The 23,133-nt window shown below is 34.0% G+C and overlaps 2 protein-coding genes across 3 annotated transcripts; one reads left to right on the forward strand and one right to left on the reverse strand.

The window, feature by feature from the left end:
* Positions 1 to 3,243: 3,243 nt before the first annotated feature.
* On the reverse strand, positions 3,244 to 6,765 carry LOC147395916 (acyl carrier protein 1, chloroplastic-like). Its single transcript, XM_086450793.1, has 4 exons — positions 6,559 to 6,765; positions 5,150 to 5,260; positions 4,374 to 4,496; positions 3,244 to 3,638 (listed from the first exon to the last, which is right to left on the reverse strand). Exons 1-4 carry the CDS (start codon positions 6,613 to 6,615, stop codon positions 3,510 to 3,512), a joined length of 420 nt encoding a protein of 139 aa, XP_086306919.1. The 5' UTR covers positions 6,616 to 6,765; the 3' UTR covers positions 3,244 to 3,509.
* A 7,387-nt stretch (positions 6,766 to 14,152) lies between these two features.
* VAP27-2 (vamp/synaptobrevin-associated protein 27-2) lies at positions 14,153 to 22,047 on the forward strand. 2 transcript variants are annotated; one of them, XM_086450786.1, is made up of 9 exons: positions 14,153 to 14,495; positions 14,995 to 15,124; positions 17,967 to 18,037; positions 18,758 to 18,839; positions 20,276 to 20,391; positions 20,460 to 20,633; positions 20,886 to 21,077; positions 21,260 to 21,337; positions 21,698 to 22,047. In XM_086450786.1, the coding sequence occupies exons 2-9, from the start codon at positions 15,076 to 15,078 to the stop codon at positions 21,809 to 21,811; spliced, it is 876 nt and encodes a 291-aa protein (XP_086306912.1). In that variant the 5' UTR covers positions 14,153 to 14,495; positions 14,995 to 15,075; the 3' UTR covers positions 21,812 to 22,047. The 2 variants fall into 2 exon arrangements, with proteins under 2 accessions (XP_086306912.1, XP_086306913.1); XM_086450787.1 differs by lacking the exon at positions 14,153 to 14,495 and adding an exon at positions 14,883 to 14,904.
* The last annotated feature ends 1,086 nt before the right edge of the window (positions 22,048 to 23,133 follow it).

Below are 23,133 nucleotides of genomic sequence, written 5' to 3' on the forward strand. Positions count from 1 at the left end.
CATATTTAAGAGGACGTACGGTTGTATATCCTGAGGAAAAAAAATCTATAGTTCTAATCCATGTCACGTCAGGGGACATGTGGGAGCATATGTTAGACGGGGCATCAAAAAATTATTTAAAACAATGATTTTTCTGACACTCCCTCTGACATATGTTCCCTAATGTGACATGTGTTAGAATCATAGATCATTTCCTCGTGATACACAATTGTACATATTATGAGGTTGTATAGTTGTATATCCGAGAAAATCTATGATTCTAGCCCATGCCATGTTAGAGGGCATATGGGAGTGTATATTAGAGGGGATGTCAAAAAATCATTATTAAATTTAATTTAAAAAAATATTATCACACCAAGTATTACTTATGACACACCAATTAACAAAGTATCACTCGAGGATGACCAGGTAGTCATTCTACAATCAATTTTGAGTGGTTTGATGGAATAACCTTTGTTAGCAATCTCTTTTTTTAATTCTTGAAAATTTTACAACTTAATTATTTTTTCAATGAAAATATCATTCTCTAGATTATTGAATAATTCACGTATTTTAAGTTAAAAAGGAATAAAATGCGTTTTTTTATGAATTTTTATAAAAAAATAGGTCGAAAGAGTATTGTAATTTGTTGTATGTTGTAAAGTGCAAACTTGTAAGTTGTGACTTGTAACACAAGTCAACTTTGGAAGAATCCTCATTTTTTATGTGACAAATGCCCCTTTGATCTTTAAAGAAATAAAATAATATCATGGCCCTCTAAATTTATTTGAGATTACACCTTAATTTTACAAATTGATGATTTGTCCTTGACTTTGGTCTTCTTTTATAAACCAATGGAACAATAATCTCAACGTCCTCATTATTATCACCACTATAATCATCACCATCACCATCACCATCACCCTTAACATCACCACTATAATCATCACCATCACCATTAACATCACCAATTTCATCATCACTATCACTATTAACATCATTATCATATTATCAAAAAATTTAAATGAGACGGATAATATGAGTATTTCTCATCTATCGAATTTTAGATTGGATTTTTGCAGTCCAAAATTGAATTTTCACGTATCGATTTTTTTGTCATATTTTGACTTACTAACAAAGGGAAGAACAAATCAAAGAAAGACTGTCAAATTCCTTTACTAGTCAAATGAAAAACAAAGTCCCAAGACCTCATCTCCCACATTTCTTATGATCGAATGCCCTGACTGTTCTAACTCATTATTTTTACTGAAAAAATTGGATTTTTAGCATCTCATTCGAGTTTCGGAGACTTCATTCCGTCATAAAGGATTTAAAAAAGAAAAAGGAAGTTATTTTCAATGATTTTTTCAAATATTTTGAAGATGTATGTAAGAAAACTAGGGTTTTTCACAATTTTTTTTCTTAATTTTTGGATGAAAATCGATCAAGATTGATTCTTTTGGTTTGATATCATCTAAACAAGTTGTTATCTCAAATCTTTAGTTGATCTTTCCATGTATTTTAATTGAAAAAAAGACCCATAAATAGGTGGATTTTACTAGTGTTGAGTTCACCATTTTATTTAGGATTTTGTTAATGTGTGCCCTAAGGGCACCCATAAAAGTGTAATAAATACACTTTGGAAATTGGAATCTAAGGGTATTTTGATAATAAAAAAAATCAAGACCATTTTCGATACAAAATTCAATTGTCAAAGTGTATTTCTTTGCACTTTAACATATGCTTTTAGGGCACACATTAACAATACCCTTTTTCTTTATTGTTGAATTCAATAATAAATAAAAAAAATGGTGAACTCGACAATAAATAGTAGTGAGTTCGACAATAAAAATTGTAAACTCAGCACTCAATAAAAAATGGTGAGCTCGACAATAAATAAAAAAGTGTCAAGCTACTGCCCAAAACTTAGGATTTATTTAAAAATAAATCTCTCCGCCGAGGTCCTTTAAGTAATTTTTTCTTTAAGATAGTATTATCGATTAAAGTTGAGTTGGCGTGTTGTGCATAATGATGTTGCTGTTTTAGGTTCCGATTTAAAAAAATTCGGTACAAAATCCAATTTCCAAAGTGTATTTATTGCAATTTAATGTGTGCCCTTAAGGCACATGTTAACAAGACCCTGATTTAATTTCATCAAAACCCGAACATGACATCATTTGAAAGTTTTTGGCTTTTGAGTCGACATTATACCTACTAATACTCTATATTGCATTTGATTTACATTTCCGTTTTTCACTCACTTGCATTCTACCATAATACATAACGATGGGTCGCTGAGGTGAAAGTCTAATAGGCTTTCTTTCGTACAATCCTACAATCCAACATCCTATGGTGCTATCTTGCAAATTGCCTAATTCACACTAATCTAATCAGGTTCTCTATCAAACATAGAGTTGAGATGAGAGAGCAAATATAGAATTATGGGCTCTTTGAATCCAAAAGAAATCTTCCTATCTCAGCCGTTCATTCCCAAATCTACATATCCCTAGAAAAACTGGTAATAAACAATTTCCTAGGATCCCTAGGAAATCTACTGTTTCACCTTCTTGTTCTTAGGTGAAGTCTACTACTTACCCTAAATATGAAAAAAAAAAAAAAGGGGAGGTGACACTGTTACAACCCCACATCCAGGGTTGAATTGGGCAGACGAATGATATAGAAGGGGTTCTTAAAAAAAAAAAAAACCAAGGAAAAATGGACTCTTCTATAATATAGATATGGAAGGAGTTTCAAAAATAAGACTTACCACAGTATGGGACATGGAAGGGTCCGTCATAGTAAGCCACAATGATTAGTCTACGAATGAGCAACTTATGGAAAAAGTGAACGAGGTTTCTAATACTTGAAAAGAAGGTCAAGGGACTGTGGGGAATTCGACATAAGATGGACCAATGAGGACATTGGCCTTGAAGCGTGGGAGTATGTTACGATCCTTAGGTTAAGACTTAAAACTTACTACTCCATTGATGCCTAGGTATTTTTAGAGCATTGGTTTGAGTCTTGACAGACACGCACTTCCCTGCCTATCTGCAAATTTGCTTGGTACATGGTCATGGCCCCTGCCATTTTTTGTGATACACACAAGACTGTTGTTGGACTGATGGCAAATCACCAAAAAGTATTGCAAAACCAAGATTGGCCAATAGAAATCCTGCACTACTTTGCAAAGTATGTGGCACAGAAATTGAATCTGTGTCTTTTTTACAGTCTTAAAGAAGAGAGAGACGCTCCAATCTCATAATATATCTTGAACTGTAAATATATTATAGCCCAAACTTCAGAAGAGAAAACATCCAAAAACAAAATTTAGAAAACAAACATACTTGTAGGTTATTTTAAGATAACAGCAAAGAGAAATGGGTGGCAAGTTCATCATAAATAGTAAAGCAAAGGAGTCTGGTGTGAGTCTAGCTAATGGGGAATAAATATAACACGGACTAAGGTGAAACACTGAACTGAAGAAACAGAAACCCCCATATCCAAGAATTTCTGTGTTTCTTCGTTTTTCATCATGGATCCCTTTTCTCAACAAGTTCTTCGATCATGTCCGCGGCATCTTGAACGGTCAAGATAGTCTGGGCACTATCTTCTTCCACACTGATATTGAATGCCTCCTCAAGCCCCATCACTATCTCAACCTACAACGCAATTCAAGCCAAATACAAACAACAGGCACAGTCAGAGTAAAATATGAATAATGGATTGGAGGACATGATCTTCAGTTCAGTTACTTCGGTACCAGAAAAAAAAAAATGTCACACTGCAATTACGATAATTTTTATAGAATAAAGACATGCATGTATAAAATGACAGAAAATTTTAAAAATAAAGTGTGAGATGAATCAGAACAAAATGAAAATGATCAAGGATATGTTGAGATTCGTTATTCATATTGCCATCAAGAGAAACAATAGCTAATTGACTTGGACAACAGCACATGAACGAATGTTCCTGGGAAAGGGCTGAAGCATATTTGGGCCGTTTCAAAGACATGGTATTTATCTTATTTCTGAGGATAAACAAATAGATTATTATCCTGTTTGCATTTTTTATGAACCTGATTTGCATTTTGACTACCATATCCGTTCTACCTACTTTGAGTTTATATAAGGATTCCAAGAACCTTATCATGAACTCTCACAACAAGTTTGTCTTCAACTCTTTGAACAATTTAAATAACGGGTTCGAAACAAATGAGAAAATTGAAACAGGAATAAATAATATACAGGGATACAACATGAGATATGCAACCAATATTTAGCAAACCCGCAATAAAAATTGGTAAAATCAGCGAAGTTACACCAAGATCAAAGACAATGATATAGGCAAGAAAAAGATGAAATGTGGAAAGTTCATGGTTAGTTGTCAGGTACCGTATCGAGGGAATCAGCTCCAAGTGCAGCAAACTTAGATTCACCCGTGACTGCAGAATGAGCTGGTAGTGCCAACTGTTTCCTCACTATTTCACACACCTTGTCCACGGTCTCGGGTTTGGCCTGCGAGCAAAGACAATAATGTGTTACTGTTGCATCAACATAGTGAACACCAGAAATGGGGAGTTCCCTTCTAATGATATTTTCTTTGAATATTCAAAAAAGCAGCCTATCAGATGGTGAATATTGGTGAGGCACCGCATGTTTTCAATTGAATTGTAAAATTAAAATTGGTTATGAGCTGCTTTATGGCATATTTCCTCTTTTGTGAAGAAGTTGAATAAATGTGTGCATGCATGCTTTACTTGGAGATAGAAATGACAACACACTGACTAGCTTTTTCTTTTGGATGGGTAAGCTGGACTTGAACCCACGACCTCAAAGTTGTTTTGCAATGAGTCAAACCAACTGAGCTATGGGTCTAAGCCTGACAGGCTGACCACCCTATCTAGATTGGACATATATTCAAATGCAGGGATATATGGATATGTTTGTTAGTATGTGTTACTGCATCAAATTCTGAGAAACTGCACAATTTGATATGAATTCATATCTACTTTACTCAAGAAGCAAAGAAGCATTAAAACACTAGGTTATTGTCCACATTATCAAGCTTTCATCAAAATGGCATTTCTACAAAAGCTTTGAAGTAACTCATTTTGGGTATAACTATCAGAGTGGGTGTACAAGCAGAACTATGGTTAGGAAAAACGTACAGCACAGGAAACCCGAAAGCGAAGTGGCACTTGTTGCAGCTTCAGTGACTGAAAGTTTTTCCTCTGGGAGAAAATCGAAACTGATTTCAGACTAGAAATCTTGGTTGTTGCCTGCAAGACAAGTTCAAACACAATAACTGGAATCGTTACTTGATACTACAATGGCTGTTTATCATATAATATGGCATTGAATTTAAATAATCAGGAGCAATTAGCATATCATCAAACAGAATCTAAGCCTAGTACACAATTTCCGATGTAACGAGGGAAAAGGTTTTCTGGAACAGCAATCTGGACCTCTTCAATTGAGTGAATAAGTTTTTCCTGCCATGTAGCGGGTTGATACAACCAGTCCGGACCATCCGCTAGACAAACCTCTAGATTTTCCATAAGGAAAATGACTTTATTGATGTTGTGCATAGGCATTGATCAAATTCATTGGTTTTTAAATAGAAAAAGCTTTAAAAAATTCTTCTTTTTCACATGAGATGCAGAGGTGCCAAACATGTGAACAAATCCATGAATTTTGCAATAGCTTCCCACATCATAAAATTAGATGGAACGACGAAACACGTAAAGGAATTTGTAACTATAACCTATCAAAATCATGCATTCATCTTGTTGAGTGAATAATTACTCTTTATGAAAAAGTGGTTCTGCATACAATGAATTGTGTGTCAATGGTCTGTATCAGGGCTTGTCTTTTGATAATTTTTTATTAGGCCCGGCCTAGCATGGTAACACAATTCAAATTCAGGCAACCACAGTAAGCAACAATTTTTACCACATAGTTTACAAGTGTTATTTTACTTCCTTCGAAGAAAAAAAAAATTACAAATTAAACTTTTATTAGAGAAGGCATTGGTTGAGATAACCAAACCGAAACAAGGGAACCACAAAAACTACAATAATCCGAAAGAAAAAGGCCCAATTACAACAAAATACTACAAACCCAATCCCATCTCCCTATGAAGTCTTGAGAGAAGAACTCCTTGCAAATTAGAGTTAATTAAATTGTCAACGAAAGATCTTTCTTTGCAAGTTCTGAAGACTTGAGAGAAACATCAGATATTGTATACCACTAAATCAGACGGCTCATGCAGAACCATTGCAATTTGGAGGACCCACTAAATATCAAAAAATTTAAATAAAAAATAATAATCAACGAATTTCTCAGATTAAATCAATCCTCACTCCCACCAAATCGTTCAACAAGATCCACATCAAATCAAAAGAGAACAACTATAACTATGAGATCAACCAGAAAAAAAAAAAAACGAAGCAGTTCAAATCACTCATCAGGAACTCCAGATCCACACTCGAGATATTAAAAAATACTGATAATCGATCGAGGTCACGAAACACAAGTCATGATTGGATCTCACAAGAATAAGATCAATATATTATACCTGACTCGAACAAAAACGAGCCGAAACAGGGATCGAAGTTCCTGCAATTGATGCCATCGATAGATCCGCCAAAGAAATCTCGTGAGAATGAAAGAAGGAAAGAGAGATCTGAGATTCTTCGCAACCCTAGAAAAGGTGCGAAACAGATATCAGAGAGAGGCGGAGAACACAAAGAGCGTGAGAGACAGCGAAAGAGAGAGTTACAAAAATATGTATTTTGTGTGTTTTTTTATACTCGATTTTGTTTACTCCTTGTTCTTATCGAAACGTTTAGGTTCGGCGTGAGGCTCGTTACGAGCCTGCGAGGTATGGGAGGTAAAAAATTTCATGCCGAAAGTGCCCTTCATTGCTTTCAAGACAATTGATAGGTGGTAGTGCCATTATCAAGTCTAGTGAGGTCAATTTGGTAGGTTTCGAACTTTTCAGTAAGAGGAAGCTGATCCCTCGCTAGTTATGCCACGTGACGCAAAATTCGATCAATCTTTTGGTCAAACTTTATACTTCAAAATTTGGTGATTGGTTATTTTTGACCGTTGATATGAATTTTTTTTAATAAAAATGAATTTATTTTTACCTATTTATTGATTCAACCCAAAAATAAATAATAATATAAAAAAAAAATCAAATTTTGATGATTAGAAGTCCCCGAACCAATCAAACTTTTGGTGAGTAGGTCCATTAAGAAATAGAGACAAATCATGAGGAGAAACTTGAAATGGTGACATCTAACTTTTTGAGAGTTAATTTGAAGGATCATGGCAAAGTACAACGTTTTTCATATGGTAAATGTAGAATGGAAACCCTTCTTTAGAGGTTTTGTGGTCATTTTAGGAAAAAAAAAATTCAATAATTCACATAAATAAATAAATAAATTTAGAATATGAATTTGAAATGAGTGCTGATTTTCTAACCCAATTCGGTAGAGTAATGCAAATACTCTGACGTGACATTTGTAAGAATTATAGATTTTTTGTCCTCGAGATACACAATTGCAAAAGTTAATAGGGATACATAGTTGAGTAACTCGAGGGAAAATCTATGATTCTTGCACTTGCCACGTCAGTGAGTTTTTGAGTTATTCTATCAGAGTTGAATTAGAAAATCATTAAACATTTGAAATGCCTTATAATTTCATCTTTCGAATATGACAAATCTACAAAATATGTAGTTGTGACTTGCACTTGAAATTCGATATCTTACAATCAAATTAACTTTATGTCTGGAACAAAGGTTCTGATTTCGATAAGAAAAAGATTCAATTTGATAATTTATTGAATCAGTTTTGGATCAACCATGTTCATCAATCAAGCTCTGATACAATTAAGTCTCAATTCAATAAAATGTGAGAAATTATGCAAGTTATAATATATATTTTGTTTAAATATATGACGTTTATTTAAATTTGTATAACAAATTAGATTTGATCCAATCCAAACTTGATTATTATCGAGTTGGATTGGAGTCTTACTATTGAGATGTGATTGAAAACTACAATCTAATAAGAGGTTGATCTAATCCTTATTTCAAAGTTAAAATCATTGAAGACAAATCTAATTGAAAAATTCAAAAGAAGGTCTGTAATTATTTTAGAGTCAAGTTCAAAAGATACCCAGAAGAAGGTCTGTAATTATTTTAGAGTCAAGTTCAAAAGATATCCAGAAGAGTCTGTAATTATTTCAAAAGTTCAAAAGTCCCGATTTAATAAATGTGAGAAATTATGCAAGTTATGATATATATTTTATTTAAATATATGAAGTTTATTTATACTTGTATATCAAATTAGATTTGATATATTATTATCAAATTGGATTCAGATCTTACTATTGAGATCCGATTAAAAGAAAATACAATCCCATAAAAGTTTGATCGAATCCTTGTTGAATCAATTTGGGTCCCATCCGATCTTATATAATTTGGTAAGTGTGGTATTGAGAAAAAAAATTTCAACATTTATAGAACTCCTTTTGAAGATGAACATTGTTTCAATGCCATTTCTTTTTTACTTTCAATTCACTTATGATCCTCACCATTTACTCAAAAAGGTTGATTGGATTGACCATTATCAAACCCCATTTACACCCTAAGTTTAAACATAATAATTAGATGACACATGTGTCACAAGTTTAATATTTGACTAGTCAATATTAACCCAAAAGTAATTGCAAGTTACTCCGAAAAATTAACCATCTTTAAACACACGTAGTAAGAGGCATTATTATGATAATTATGACAAGAGTTATGATTCAAAACAGTGTTTCGTTCCTATAACAAGATATTGTGTCTACGTGGTACATGTTTATTGATGGGCAAACACACTTTGGGTTATGTGTCATATAAAAAACGGCTTGGTAATGAGTAGGGCTAGCTATGGATCGGTTTGGTACCAGATCAGTACCACTCCAATATCGATCCAAAAATTTGTAAACATGTACCTAATTTGATCTAATCCGATTAATGAATACTTTGATTCGAAACCAATTTTATCCGAACACATGCCTTGTTTTCAAATTATCAATGTTCATAAAATATAAGACCAATAAATTTTTTTTAAATCTACTTTCTAACTACAAATATAGGGGAAAACCAAAAATACTAAAACGTTTTATCTATATGTATTTATATGAAATTAAGAATATATATATATATATATATATATAATAAAAAAAATTATTAAAATATATTCGGATCGGATTTTTCTCGAAGAGGATTGGGGTACATCTGAATCTGATTTGAAATTATTCCGGATCTTAGACTTCAATTAGAAATCGATTCGAAAATATAAATTTTCATGTTTTTTAGGACCGATTCGGACATTGGGCATATTTCAAATCATTGCTAGTCCTAGTTATGAGCCTAATTTGTCTTGAACTTTTACCAAATCACACAACGTAGACATAGTTCTGGATCCTGACTCTTAAGACAATGATCTAAGGAAAGCACTATGTCGATTATTTAAAGTTTTAGTCTCAAGATGCGTGTTATTGTTTTTGATCACCTTGAAACCTATTAATCAAATAAAAAACATTGCAAGATGGAACAAAACTTTGAATCATGGTCATGCAAACCCTACCTCAATTGTAATCCCCATCTCGATTCCCACTCATACGACATTTGGTTGATCCTATATAATCGCTGTAATTTTTCTTCAGTTCTTTGTTGCACTTAATCAATTGTGTTAACACTGTAGTACTTGGCATTCACTCTCATTTTTCTTTAAGAATTCTCACAAAATTAAAAAATATTCTTTTGTGATACAAAACTTTGTTTTTTGAATGCTTACATGTGAAAAAGAGGTTATATGAATTGAAGGATTATGTAGAAACTAGATCGAGTTCCTCTTTTAGGTCACATATATCAAAGTGGTCTAAATGACACCTTAGCCCTTTATAGTTCATGGTTTAGAATATATGTATATACTAAGGGTCTTTGGGTATGTGTGGATTGCCACATTAGTAATCAACACCACAATCCTCTAGATTTCAAGGAAAAACTTGCATTCAAAAAGAAAAAATATATAAAATATTAAAAAAAAAAAAAAAAAACCTTTTTTGAACTTAACCTAAGGTGTTTAAAATGGATGATCACCGAACTTCCAAATTTAAAAGAGTTGTAATGAATGCACTGATCATGGTATGGTTGGGGTGCACGACTGATGTGGAAAGGACACAAAATCATAGATCATTTTCATACCAAAACCACATGCATTCATCATTAATCAATTTAAAACTAAATTATGAAAACTTTTTTTTTAAGTTCTTGAAATTTCATGATCTACATCCATTGGCCATCCCATCTTATTTTTAGATGCCAAACGGATGGATAGTCAAGAAACTATCCTTACAAACTTAGTAAAGAAAGTAGCGCCAAACTATCATTAAATTCTTAAATTTAAAATTTAAATTCAACGACAAAAAAAAAATAATAATTTAAGCATTCGCACACAGTACGGGTCCTTTTTTTTCGGGTGCCACATGGACTTGGGGGGATCCATTATGATGAGTGGTAATTACATTCATAACCCAATCTCATCAAATTGGTTATATGTCAACTATATGACATTTAATTAGGTAATCTTGGAAGTCGAAAGCAACCACCATATAACGTGTGGCTTGCTTTACAATCTATTCTTATTCTCATTATTACAAGCTGGTACGGTTGTTGGGAAAACCATAAAGGCCGTTGCAACCTATGTCACCATTTCTTCACCTCCTCCTTCTCCTCCGTGTCTCTCTCAAAACACTTCTCAACTACTTTCATTAATACTTCAATTTCCTTACAATGTACATTGTTACGTAATTAAATAATGGACCACAGATGGCCTAACTATTAGAAACAAGGGAAAATTACTTGAAATGAAGTTTGGTGTAAAATTTCTTTGGAGATCGAAGATTGAAATCATTGAGATTGATATTTGATCCAATCATCATGATTATTCTTTTACAATCAATTATTTGAATCGTCAATGTCAATGATGTGAGTTTGATGCTTTACAGGGGTGAGAGGGCACTAATAAATAAAGATTTTACTAATTGGATTGTTAAGCTACCCCCAAAATATCAAGTTGCATTTATAAATAAATCCCCAACATTGGGTCCATTAAGTAATTTTTGGGCGCCAAGTAGGAGATAAAATTTGATTGATGGCGTTGTAATTAGCTTTGATTACATTTTAGATTCTTTGATGTTGATTGATCGGTGGTTACCAACTCACTATCATCAAATAGAGAGATACTTGACATTTCTCGTGATTTTTATCTGTAAGGATTCTTCTAATTTTAAGTTTATCAAATACCATACTTGAGATCTTTCCTTTAGAATTACGCATGAGCCCCATCCAGAAAACACTCCGATGCTCCTTAGATTAAAATTTTAGTAGGAATTAAATTCTAATTAATGCAAATTTTGTGCCTATTTTTTAAGAAAAAATTACTTAAAGGTCCCTGACGGGAGGGTTTTCTTTTTTAACAGTCCTTGAATTATGGGCGGTTGCTTGATAGTCCATTTAGTAAACCTTTTTTTCCTTTAGTGGTCCCTCATTATTGTCGATCTCACCACTTTCTATTTATTATCAAGGTCAACATTTTTATTGTTGAACTAACTGCTCATTATTGTCAAGCTCACCACTTTTTATTTATTGTCGAGCTCACCGCTTTTTTGGTAAGAAATTTAAGTACATATATTTCTCTTGGATTTGATTTTTGAGTATTATGTGCATCACATATGCCTCCTCCACCGGTTGATTATCATAGGGGAACAATATAGTTAGCTTCTCATTAGAATAAGGGGTAGGGGGTAGGTTGTAAGCGTGTTAATGTAATACGCTAATAATTTTTGGACTCGTTTTTTTTTTTCACTCGGTCTATTGTCGGTTGACATGGCAAGGACACAGAATCATATATCTTTTTCCTTATGTATCCCAAAGAAAACAATCTATGGTTCTGTGCCCTTGCGATGTTAGCCGAGTGAGAAAAAAAAATTGAGTCCAAAAGTCACGGCTCAACGTAATATTCTGCGTCTCTTCGTCCACTTGAGTTTCACTACTTGATAATAAAAACACTCTGATAATCTAGTTAGTAAAACATCCCACAAACTTAAATTTCTTCAATGAAAGAAATTGCATAGTTTTGCCTTTAAACAATCCATCTCTTTAAAGACTTTAGAATACTTTGGTTAATCATAAGTTTTTGGGCTAATATCATGTTCACAAGTGTTGATGTGTTGCCAAGTTGACACATGCTAGCATCATACCAAAGCATACCCACCCATGTCGTCTTGTTAGTTCAAATGTCTTTCTTAATTTTCTATATTGGTAATTCAATCACTTTGTCAATTTAATCACTCAGACATGATAGAGTCAGAATATCGGATCAAGTCAATACCATCGTAACAACACATGTCCTTAGACTCATGTTTTTAAAACACATCTGGTTATGCCTTGTGATGCCACAAGTAATGCTCGGTTCAAGATTGTGAAGTACTAAATAGTATGAGCTACAAGTTATACTAGTCAAAGCTTCATGATTATCTTATCTTACACAAATCATTTACCTGTAACCCATTCAATATCTTTTTGAAAAATTGATCGCATCAAAACATTTATGTGGTTGAATCCACTTTGATTTTGATAAAGAATAATGCTGAAGTGACCTCAGACTGGATACAAGTGAAAAAATATCTATGGTTTCTATCCATTTTCACATCAAGAAGTGTGATATGAGATTCTAGCTTGAGGTCACTTCAGCACGACTCTTTGATAAATGTATTGTTTGTGGAGTATTTGTTCAAGAGTCGTGCTAGAGTGACCTCAAGTTGGAACGTCATATCACACTTTTTGACGTGAAAGTGGATAGGATTCATAAATGCATTTTCACCCGTATCTCAATGAAAAGCATCTATGATTCCCATACACTATTACGATATGAGGTTCTAGCCTAAGGTCAATTCAGCATTATTCTTTCTTTTGATATGCCATATAGTTCTAAATGGATCGGTACCAATTTAGTACCAATCGGACCCCAACCGATCCACCCATAAACTACTCTTAGAATCCATGGGCTATATATATAGGGAAATGTTCAGCACCCTAAGTTTTACCACACACTTTAACAAATGTTTTTTGTCCTACATGGGTTATAAGTTTTGGAATGGGCTGATTTTTGGTGAGGATGATCTCTATGATTAGAAGATCATCCTCCCCAAAAATCAGCCCATTCCGAAATGTTTAGCCCCATGTTTACACGTTGAAAAATCGTGGACCGTCCATTTTTAGTAAATCATTTTTGTCTTACATGGGTTAGAAGTTTTGGAATGGGCTGATTTTTGGTGAGGATGATCTCTATGGTGAGGAGATCATCCTCACCAAAAATCAGCTCATTCCAAAACTTCTAACCCCATCAAAAATGATTTACTAAAAATGGACGGTCCACGATTTTTCAACGTGTAAACATGGGGCTAAACATTTCGGAATGGGCTGATTTTTGGGGAGGATGATCTTCTAATCATAGAGATCATCCTCACCAAAAATCAGCCCATTCCAAAACTTATAACCCATGTAGGACAAAAAACATTTGTTAAAGTGTGTGGTAAAACTTAGGGTGCTGAACATTTCCCTATATATATATCAAGGGTCACGTTCCTAAGACTCATATTGAGACTCACATTGCGACACACCGTTTTGTCTTATATGGGAAAAAATGTTTGGAATGAGCTGATTTTTTGTGAGGATGATCTCTGTGATGAGGGGATCATCCTGGCAAAAAATCATCCCATTCCAAAACTTCTAACCCCATCAAAATTGATTTACAAAAATTGGACGGTCTAGAAGTTTCATAATGAGCTGATTTTTGGCAAGGATGATCTCCTCACCATAGAGATCATCCTCACAAAAAATCAGCTCATTCCAAATATTTTTGCCCATATAAGACAAAACGGTGTGTCGCAATGTGAGTCCCAATATGAGTCTTAGGAACGCTGTTCATATATCAAAATGTAAAAACTACAGGTGGCTCCGTCAGCCGAGCTGAGCCGAGCCAAGCCGGTACAAAGCGGGTACAACCGCTCGCACCCACAACACAACTGCACAACTAACTCCACTATCGTCCAGACTTTGCTTTCACTGCTTCAGACTCTCAGAGACTCTGTGTTTCAGACCACCAAACCAAACAGACCGACCTAAAATACAAAAATCCAAAATCCAAAGTCCTAATCTCATCTCTCTGCAATTTCTAGGGTTTCTCATTTTAATTTCTCTTCGATGCAATCAAGGTCATTATGTTTCCTTGGGAATTCCAAATAAAGAAAAAAATTTAAACGAATTAAGAACGAAACGGCTCGATCGCGTAATTTATTACTCTTTCTCTATCGTTTCTTCCTTAAATTCTTCGCTAAACCTACCTTTGATTGCTATTTCTCAACCTACCTAAGGTTCGTAGCCACCAGGTAAGGTGTTTTTTTACGTACTTTGACTTTTCTTTCGTTTCATCATTTGTGATCTTTTTTTATATTTTGCGATTCTTTGATCGTTGATCTTGTTTCTGTACTGGTGGATTGAATTACGTAGTGTTCTTGAACGATCTGAGTAATTTTTTTGGTAATTAGGGCTCTAGTGGTTTTGTGTTGGTTAGTGGTGATTTAGGTTTGGTGATCATTACTTTAGTGTTCTTGAGCGATCCGAGTAATTGTTTTGGTAATTAGTGGTCTAAGTGGTTTTGTAATAGTTAGTTGAGATTTAGTGAAGTTTTAGTTGAGTATAGAGTTCGAAGACTAATCAGCAGCTCATTGGTGATTGGACTAAGAAGTGATTTTTCTCTTTTAAGTGTTGATTTGCTTATATTTGATGATTCTTTCTGTAAAGTCCGCAATTTTGATTTTGATCTGTTAGTCTTTTTTTCTTCTTCTTCTTCAACTTTGGTTTTTATTATCTTTTTTGACTTTGCAGGTTAAGGGGTTAGAGGTTTGGTGATTATTACTCACCCTTTGGAGGTTAAGAAGATTCCGTTTGGATTCTGTGTGAAGAGCCATGGGTCCAGAGCTCTTGGACATTCAACCCCGTGAACTCAAGTTCACATGTAAGTCTATGAGAATTGAGAAGGGATCTCGATCCTAAGAAGATTGATTGTTTTAAAATTTTCAATTTCCTTAGAAAATCAAGCAGATGCATAACCAGTGGAACTAACACTAATGTGTTTGCAATTTCAAACCCAAAAACTTTGATTCTATGGTTAATTGAAATCGTCATGGAGTTTTAGATTGAAAATATATAAGATCGAAGTTTAGCTAGAGAAATTCTGTGATTCTCATGATAAAGGGTAATATAGAGTAGTGTTAAAATAGCACACAGACCTGGGATCGAAACCCTACCTTCACATGTTAAATCTAAAAAAAAAAAAAAAGGGAAATATACAATGAAAACACCTTTCGATAATGAAATATGTGGAAGAGTTTGTACTTGTTTATTTATCGGAGAATTTGCGAATTCCATTTCCATCGAGAATTTTCCTGTATTTTGACTGGAGAATCTAACAGTGATGTTACTGTTGAGATTCTTACCAAAAAATAAGACACTCCATGTCCCATCACACAATGATATATTATTAATTTAATATAATGAACTTCCTTATTGTTGTTTACTTTTTTATTTTCATTTTGGAGGAGATCAAGTGACTTCAAATTATTTCAATTAGGGCTGTCAACGGATGCTTATCGGTTCGGATACAGCAATATCTAAATCCGAATCCGAAATTTTTATCTGATATCCGAATTTGAATTCGAATCCGACGGATGTTCTAAAACTCTATCCGAATTTGAGTCCGATTATCTAATTGGATATCGGATAATATCTGATTAGAATTCGAATAATTTGTATATTAAAAAAACATAATTTTTCCTTATCCAACTGATTTTTTCCTTATTAAAAAAAACTTATTATATATTATATTATTTATATAAAAAATTAATAAATAAAATAATATCTATTATATATTATTTCGAATCGGATATTATCGTATTCAAAATGTTAATATCCGATAAGGATTCGAATATATAAAACTATCCGAATTCGAATCCAATATCCGAAAATTTCGGACAATATCCGATTTTTCAAATTCGAATTCAAATCGGATTCGAATTTTTGACTATCCATTGACACCCCTCATTTCAATTAGACAACTGTAGGGAATTATAGTTCACACTTGCACATATTTGAATTGAACATAGGTTGAAGATGGAAGATTTATACCCCCTAGTTCTTTCCAAACATTCCTGAGTTAGATCCATCCTTTTGCATCATTGACACAGATTTTTCACTGGATCAAATTTATTAGAGCCATAAAATGGTTAATCTATATTGGTTATATGAATTACGTACTAGGCATAGTGTCCAATGAGTATCACATTTGCAACCTTTCTAACAAGATCTTAGTTATTGAAACCTTCTATAGAGGTGCACTGATCTTATTTGTTGAACCTTCTATAGATGGTGCACCTCCCACCTCGAAACCTTGATCTGATGGTTCGTATCTAATGCTTTCCCAAACATCACTCCCAAATTGCCGAACCTTTCTTCCATAATGAGTGCATCATTGACATGGACTTGCGTCCTGGATTAGTGGCACTTCACTCTGACGTGATAGTGCCATAAAATGGTTAGCCTGTGTTCTTACATACTAGGCATAGTGTCCAATGAGTCTCTCACCAGATGCTTTTGTGGTCATGTCTTAGTAATTGAAACCCCTTCTATAAGGGCACTACTCCCGCTCTAAAACCTTTATCCTGTGGTTCGAGAGCTGATCCTTTTCCTAACATCTCTCTCAAAATGTTGAACCTTGCTTCCAAAATCCATTTACTTTGTTGACCACTTTCTCTTCTATTAATATTCACATAAAAAATGTTTTTTTTTAACGTGTTTAGAACAATGATTGTGATAGAATATTGATGATTACTACAACTATGAGGCAACGATGATGTAAGATTACCAAGGCAAAAAGCGTGGCTCAAATTACAGAATTCTGCAACAGTTGAAAAGTTTTTAGTACAAAACAGTTCTATTTGTCAAAAACACATTAAATATGTGTTGTTAATGCGTAACAATATCACTTATAAAAAAAATGAGTAACAATATCAATCAATGATTGTTTTGTGGTGCGAAAGACGAGGATTGTTCAATGGTTGTAGTTGGAAGTTGTGGGACCATTAGCAAGACTAATGGTGTGAAAGAAGAGGATTGTTCATGATACTACTCAACCCAGAACAATGGTGAGTGGAAATGCTACCAAGCTATGGACAGATAATTTTGAACTTGGTGCTCCCACTTTCCCTCTCTTGTTCCATGCCATGGTTACCAAGTTTGTTGGGATATAAACAGAACTATTTTGAAATGGCAAACATCAAATTTGTTATGTCAATTTTTCCTTCACATAAAACTACCAGCACCCTAAATTGTCTCTAAGGTCATCAATAATATCTCATGGAGGTACCTATTCATCTGTAATGTAATGTGACCTGCAACTTCAAATAGAGAAGTGCTCTAATAGTAGATTTCTTTTATTTTAGTTTATGGAGCCTACAAGCCATTGATTTTCAAACGCTAACAATACATCTAGATTGTTTCATTTAGCACCTTCCATTTCAAGGTTATCTCATCATATTTATGTCTAATCATATTTTTGTATACTACAATGTTTCTTCTTGCGTATACTTTACCTGATATAATATTATGTTGTCTGGGTACCATTGCTTTTATGTAATTCTTTCTTGTCTAGCTTTGTTGAGGATGATAATACTCTTAAATATGTGCAAATACAAGCAGAGTAGATGGTCTAATTTTGTATCTTTTGTTGTGTTTTATTCTGAATAATTCTTATAAGTTCAATAAACTGATAAATTTGACTTATTGAATGCATTTTTCTCTAGTTGAGTTGAAGAAGCAGAGCTCATGCTCAGTCCAGCTCGTCAACAACTCTGATCAGTATGTTGCTTTCAAGGTGCAATTCATTAGTTGCAGAATTTTCTCTTCATTTTTTCTTCTTCCGATCCGTTGAATTTCCTAATTTTCCATTGTATTCTATTTCATTATCAAAGATCACACAGTTTTATTAAAAACAAATCTGTGGTTGCATAATTTTAGTCTCCAACTTTGTTGCATCTTTTCTACATTTCAATAGTCAGTAATTAAAAAAAAATTAAAGTTTACATCAACTTATTCAAAATATCCTTTTATACATATGGGTAAGGATCCACAGACACATAAAGCTACTCATAAAGCTACAACGTTTTTGTCTTATATGGGCAAAAAGGTTCGGAATGGGCTGATTTTTTGTGAGGATGATCTCTATGGTGAGGGGATCATCCTTGCAAAAAATCAGCCCATTCCAAAACTTCTAACCCCATTAAAAGTGGTTTACAAAAAATGGACTGTCCAGAATTCTTTAACTTGTAAACATAGGGCTAGAAGTTTCAGAATGGGCTGATTTTTGGCAAGGATGATCTCCTCACGATAGAGACCATCCTCACAAAAAATCAGCCCATTCCGAACCTTTTTGCCCATATAAGACAAAACACGTTGTAGCTTTATAAGTAGCTCTATGTGTATACGGATCCTGATCCTATATATATATTTAAATGAGATTTATAAACCGTGTAATATCATAATATTACTACTTAATTTTCTGGTTTTTGTTTTTGCTGAGGGAAATTTATGGCAGGTTAAAACTACGTCTCCAAAGAAATATTGTGTGCGACCAAACACAGGCGTTATTCAACCGAAGTCAACTTGTGATTTCACTGGTATATGCCTCTTCTCAATTTGTTATGGCCCTGAAATTTTACCCTAGAGTTTGGTCATGATAATTACACACAACACAACCCAGTTCTCAGTGGACACATCATCCATGATTTGACGGTGTATATTTAGGGTTCTATTACATATTTTCAACCATTCAAAAATTGATAATTTATTGTTTTTTTTTTATAGAGAAGAGCATGTAGTAGCTTACTGGCTCCCAAGTATCCTTGTCTTTCTACTGTGTCTGTGTATGTGTGTTTCACAGTGGTCTTTTTCAGTTATTTGTGTAGCCCATGGTAAAAATATCTTGGAAAAATTGTTCAATTAATGGCTAACTAATCATGAGAAAGTTTTTTTGGGCATGTTGGAACACAAGAATGAGGTGAGAAAGTTCAAAGTCGCATGTCTTGGCCATTTTATACAAAGGGAGTACCATCTATGCTCTGAGGAAAGAAGAAGATCTAGAGTGGATGCTAAGGTGGAATTTGCCATCCGGCCAAGATGAAGGAAATTATTTGGGAACATAAATCCAAAGTCAGATGGACATGGCAATCCTGAAACGCCCAATTTTGTAACCAATTTTCCATTCTGATCCCAGACAAGATATTCTGAGACAATACTAGACTTTCAAACATGGTTGGGGTGATCATAATACATGCATAAACCACTGACATTGTTGTTGTGATATGAGCTTGATTACTACTTCTAGAGAACATTAGAGACTCGTTTTCCTCCTCCATACAAATTTGTTAAGAATGTGATAGAAAAGGCAACAAGAAATCAAACAAAGAAGAGAGAAACAAGAAATTTAAGAAAGAGATTGCCCTAAAAAAAGGGAAGATGATTACGTGTTCATCTTCAATTAAATGACTGCATCTATGGGCCATGGATCCACTATTTATGATTCCTTGTTACATACTTATTGTTCGTATTCTTCGAAACATCTTTAAAAAAAAAAAAAATAACAACAGGAAAAACTCTCTTAAGCCCCAAAAGGGCTCTCTTTCACCTGAATTACACAATAGCCCAAGAAATTAGAAACAAGTCCCTTCATATGTGAGGTAAAGGTTACCAAATACGCAAACTGCTGTGCCAGCTCCGATGGAGAGGTCTACAAAATTCCAAGTACAATAGAACAAGTACAGCCACCACGTTGATAGAGCTCATTTATAGATGTTTCTGCAAATGCGTTATATTATGCATTCATTGTTTTCCATGTTCGTTATATTCCATTAAATTCCAGCAGTTGCTTTGCACAAACCACTGAAATTGTGAACAATGTCATCTTTGATATGATTACATGGCAGAAAATATCAAAAAAACAAGGTAGTCTTTTTTGTGTCGTGTCCATACTTTATTCTGCAATGTATTTGCTAAGTATGTACAGTGGTGTTTTCTATAATTCACATCTCACACTTAGTTTTTGGTGTCAATGTAGTTACTATGCAAGCTCAACGGATGGCTCCACCTGATTTCTTATGCAAAGATAAGTTTTTAATCCAAAGCACCATCGTTCCTTTTGGGACCACAGAAGAGGAGATTGCAGCTAGCATGGTAAGTGTTTGTAGTTGTCATTTGGATTTAAATTATTCTTCATAGTTTCTCATTGTCTTGTTTGGCAGTTCTCCAAAGATAGTGGGAAATATATTGAAGAGAACAAGTTGAGAGTGGTCCTCATTAGCCCACCCCATTCTCCTGTATTGCTACCAATTAATGGAGCTGTGAAGCAGGATCACGAAGCTTTGACTTTTAGAGATCAAGTATTGAGTGGAGTTGAAAACCTTTCCCCTCATCTGGTGAGGAAATTATATAGACATACTTAAATAAGTGCCAATGAAGTTCTGCGTCCTGATTTTCTCAAGAGCCCATTGGGCAACATTATTCATATTTTTTTGCTGTGTGTGTGTGTGGTGGGGGGGGGGGGGGGGGGAGTATGATTGATATTGCAGGGTCCATTATTCATGGAGCTTTTTTGGTCAGAAATGTAGAATATATTATCGAACTTGTATAGTTGAACCCTTGTTGCAATTATCCTTTCTTTGTGGTAGGTGGCTCGGGATGCCGAGGAGTTGAAACTTGCTGAGGATGAAGAGTTGAAACCAGCCAAGGATGTGGAGGAGTTAAAGCTAGTTAAGGATGTTGAGGAGTTGAAACTAGCTAAAGACGTTGAGTTGAAATTAACAAAGGATATGGAGGAGCTAAAGTCAAAGCTCAAGGAATTGGAATCAAATCTTAGTGAGGTAAATTGGCGTACTTCCAAGAATTTCATTTTTTTCAACTACTTTGCTTTGCAAGTAAGGCCTTCCAATTTCAATGCAAATGGGAAGGATTACTACGATTATCCTTTTATATCAGTACATATTTAGGTGATCTATATCACCTATTAAAACTGTAGTGTTGAGAAATGTGGATTCCTTTGCAGGCTGAAGTTACCATCACAAAACTCAGAGGAGAGAGGAGCACAACCGTCGAAGATAGGCAAGCGTTACATCAGGAATTGGTAACTTATTAAATGCACCCATTTCATAATTTTTCCAAGTTCATTATCTCAATTATAACCTCGAAAATTCTTCCCATTTTCTACTGTCCGGTCACTGAAACCAGTTGTACTAGATGACCTAGACCTTGGACAACCAGAAAAGACTGAATAATAACTATAATGTATGGGAGAAAGGTCTATATGTTGATTCATTTTATGTGCCCTATAGTTTTTTTTTTTCTTTTCAGTACTGAAAACTAAATTAATATTGGAAAAAATTTGTTTGTGAAATAGTTTTGTTCCTTTAATTTTTCTTTATCTACAAATCCTTCCTGATTTTTAATTTCTGGTCGTGCAATTGGTTTTTTTCCCTCTTTGCAGGCAATGTTGAGAAGAAAGAATAATGTAAGAAGAGTTCAAGTGGGTTTCCCGGTTCTGTTTGTTTGTTTGGTCGGCCTTGTTGGTGTGGCAGTTGGATACATGTTACGCACATAAGAGATCATTGGGTTCGTTCCGAAAGTATATAGGTAGGGATAACCCTCTAAGTTTGTAACTAGTTTAGTATGGACTTGCCATATTTAGAAAGTTAGAACAGCCCTCTCCTTTTGAGTTTTAAAAGTACGTTGGGGTTCATTATGTTGATTTTGGAACTTGTTGATATGGTGTGTAGATAGAAGGAATGAGGGATCTCATTATAAAATGAATAAATGAGTGAAGGCAATGTGACTGTATCTTCAAATGATTTTTTTTTTTCTTTTTAAACAATAACTAGGGCGTTTTTTTTTTAAATCTTTTTCTGTGATTCCATATAGAACCCCCCTTCTATTGACAGATAAGGTCATTGAATTTCCGTAGGCCATAGTGAAGCATGTGGGGGGTAATTTACTCAATCTAAAATCAATTTGTCTAAATTACTTTTAAAAAAAAGGAAATGTTGGACAAGAAGGCAATTTTCATTTGCACAATTAGGTTAAAGTATGATAACGAGTAATAATTGGTGTGAGAATAAATGGGGGGGGAGAGAGAATTGATCTACTATCGTTTACATTTGAAATCAACCATGAATTAATGCATATTTGCTCTAGTATTAGTTGATAAAGAATCTAATAGAGTTTCACTACAAAATTGAACTCTAATGGGGTCGGATAGGATTTTAAAAGGTAGACCAAGATGGACTAAAAAGTGAATAAACTTAGAAGAGCTACTATTGCCATCGGGACTGTGCAGGTTGCTCTCTTTCTGATCTATGTGATGTATGCATAATTTTTCCAAAGCCATAACTCCACATTAGTTTTTATGGATACTGGTATAATCCACATGAGAAATAAATAAAATTACAAATCAAACTGCAATTGAACATTAGAAATTCCCGATAAATCGACCACTTTCAATTGATGACAGGATTCGATCTGATGAAATTACGACAATGCCCATCACCAATGAGGCAATGATGAGAAAAGTTTCAATGGATTTAATATAGATTGAAAGTGAAAAAGAGAGCAGGATTAAACTAAAATAAAATCTAGAAACAAAATATTTTATTATATTATGTTACGATAAGATGTAAGGCTATTTATAATAAAATAATAATAATAATAATTTAAATCCATGCAAAATTTCCATTAACAATACTCATCCCTTGTAAAGAAATCAAAATATGTGTAACCACACCTACTGACAACATTCCAAGGATAATGAATCTCAAAATTAGAACTCTCCTTCAAAACCAGCAAGTGGATAGCAACAGTACTTGTACATCTTGAAAGAGGGGGAGAAAAAAAAACCCTCAAATGAAACAGAAGAATGACCCGCCTTAA

Source organism: Akebia trifoliata, chromosome 8 (genome assembly GCF_017979445.1).
Source record: "Akebia trifoliata isolate Shusen 1 chromosome 8, ASM1797944v1, whole genome shotgun sequence".
NCBI classification, from domain to species: domain Eukaryota; kingdom Viridiplantae; phylum Streptophyta; class Magnoliopsida; order Ranunculales; family Lardizabalaceae; genus Akebia; species Akebia trifoliata.

Excerpts from the sequence above, each read along its gene's own strand:
- VAP27-2 (XM_086450786.1), top strand. The coding sequence starts at position 15,076 with ATGGGTCCAGAGCTCTTGGACATTCAACCCCGTGAACTCAAGTTCACA. Across the intron at positions 18,038-18,757 it reads ATCAGTATGTTGCTTTCAAG|GTTAAAACTACGTCTCCAAA; the intron begins GTGCAATTCATT and ends AATTTATGGCAG. Across the intron at positions 21,078-21,259 it reads TGGAATCAAATCTTAGTGAG|GCTGAAGTTACCATCACAAA; the intron begins GTAAATTGGCGT and ends ATTCCTTTGCAG.
- LOC147395916 (XM_086450793.1), bottom strand. The coding sequence starts at position 6,615 with ATGGCATCAATTGCAGGAACTTCGATCCCTGTTTCGGCTCGTTTTTGT. Across the intron at positions 4,497-5,149 it reads GCTTTCGGGTTTCCTGTGCT|GCCAAACCCGAGACCGTGGA; the intron begins GTACGTTTTTCC and ends CTTTGCTCGCAG. Across the intron at positions 3,639-4,373 it reads GAGCTGATTCCCTCGATACG|GTTGAGATAGTGATGGGGCT; the intron begins GTACCTGACAAC and ends ATTGCGTTGTAG.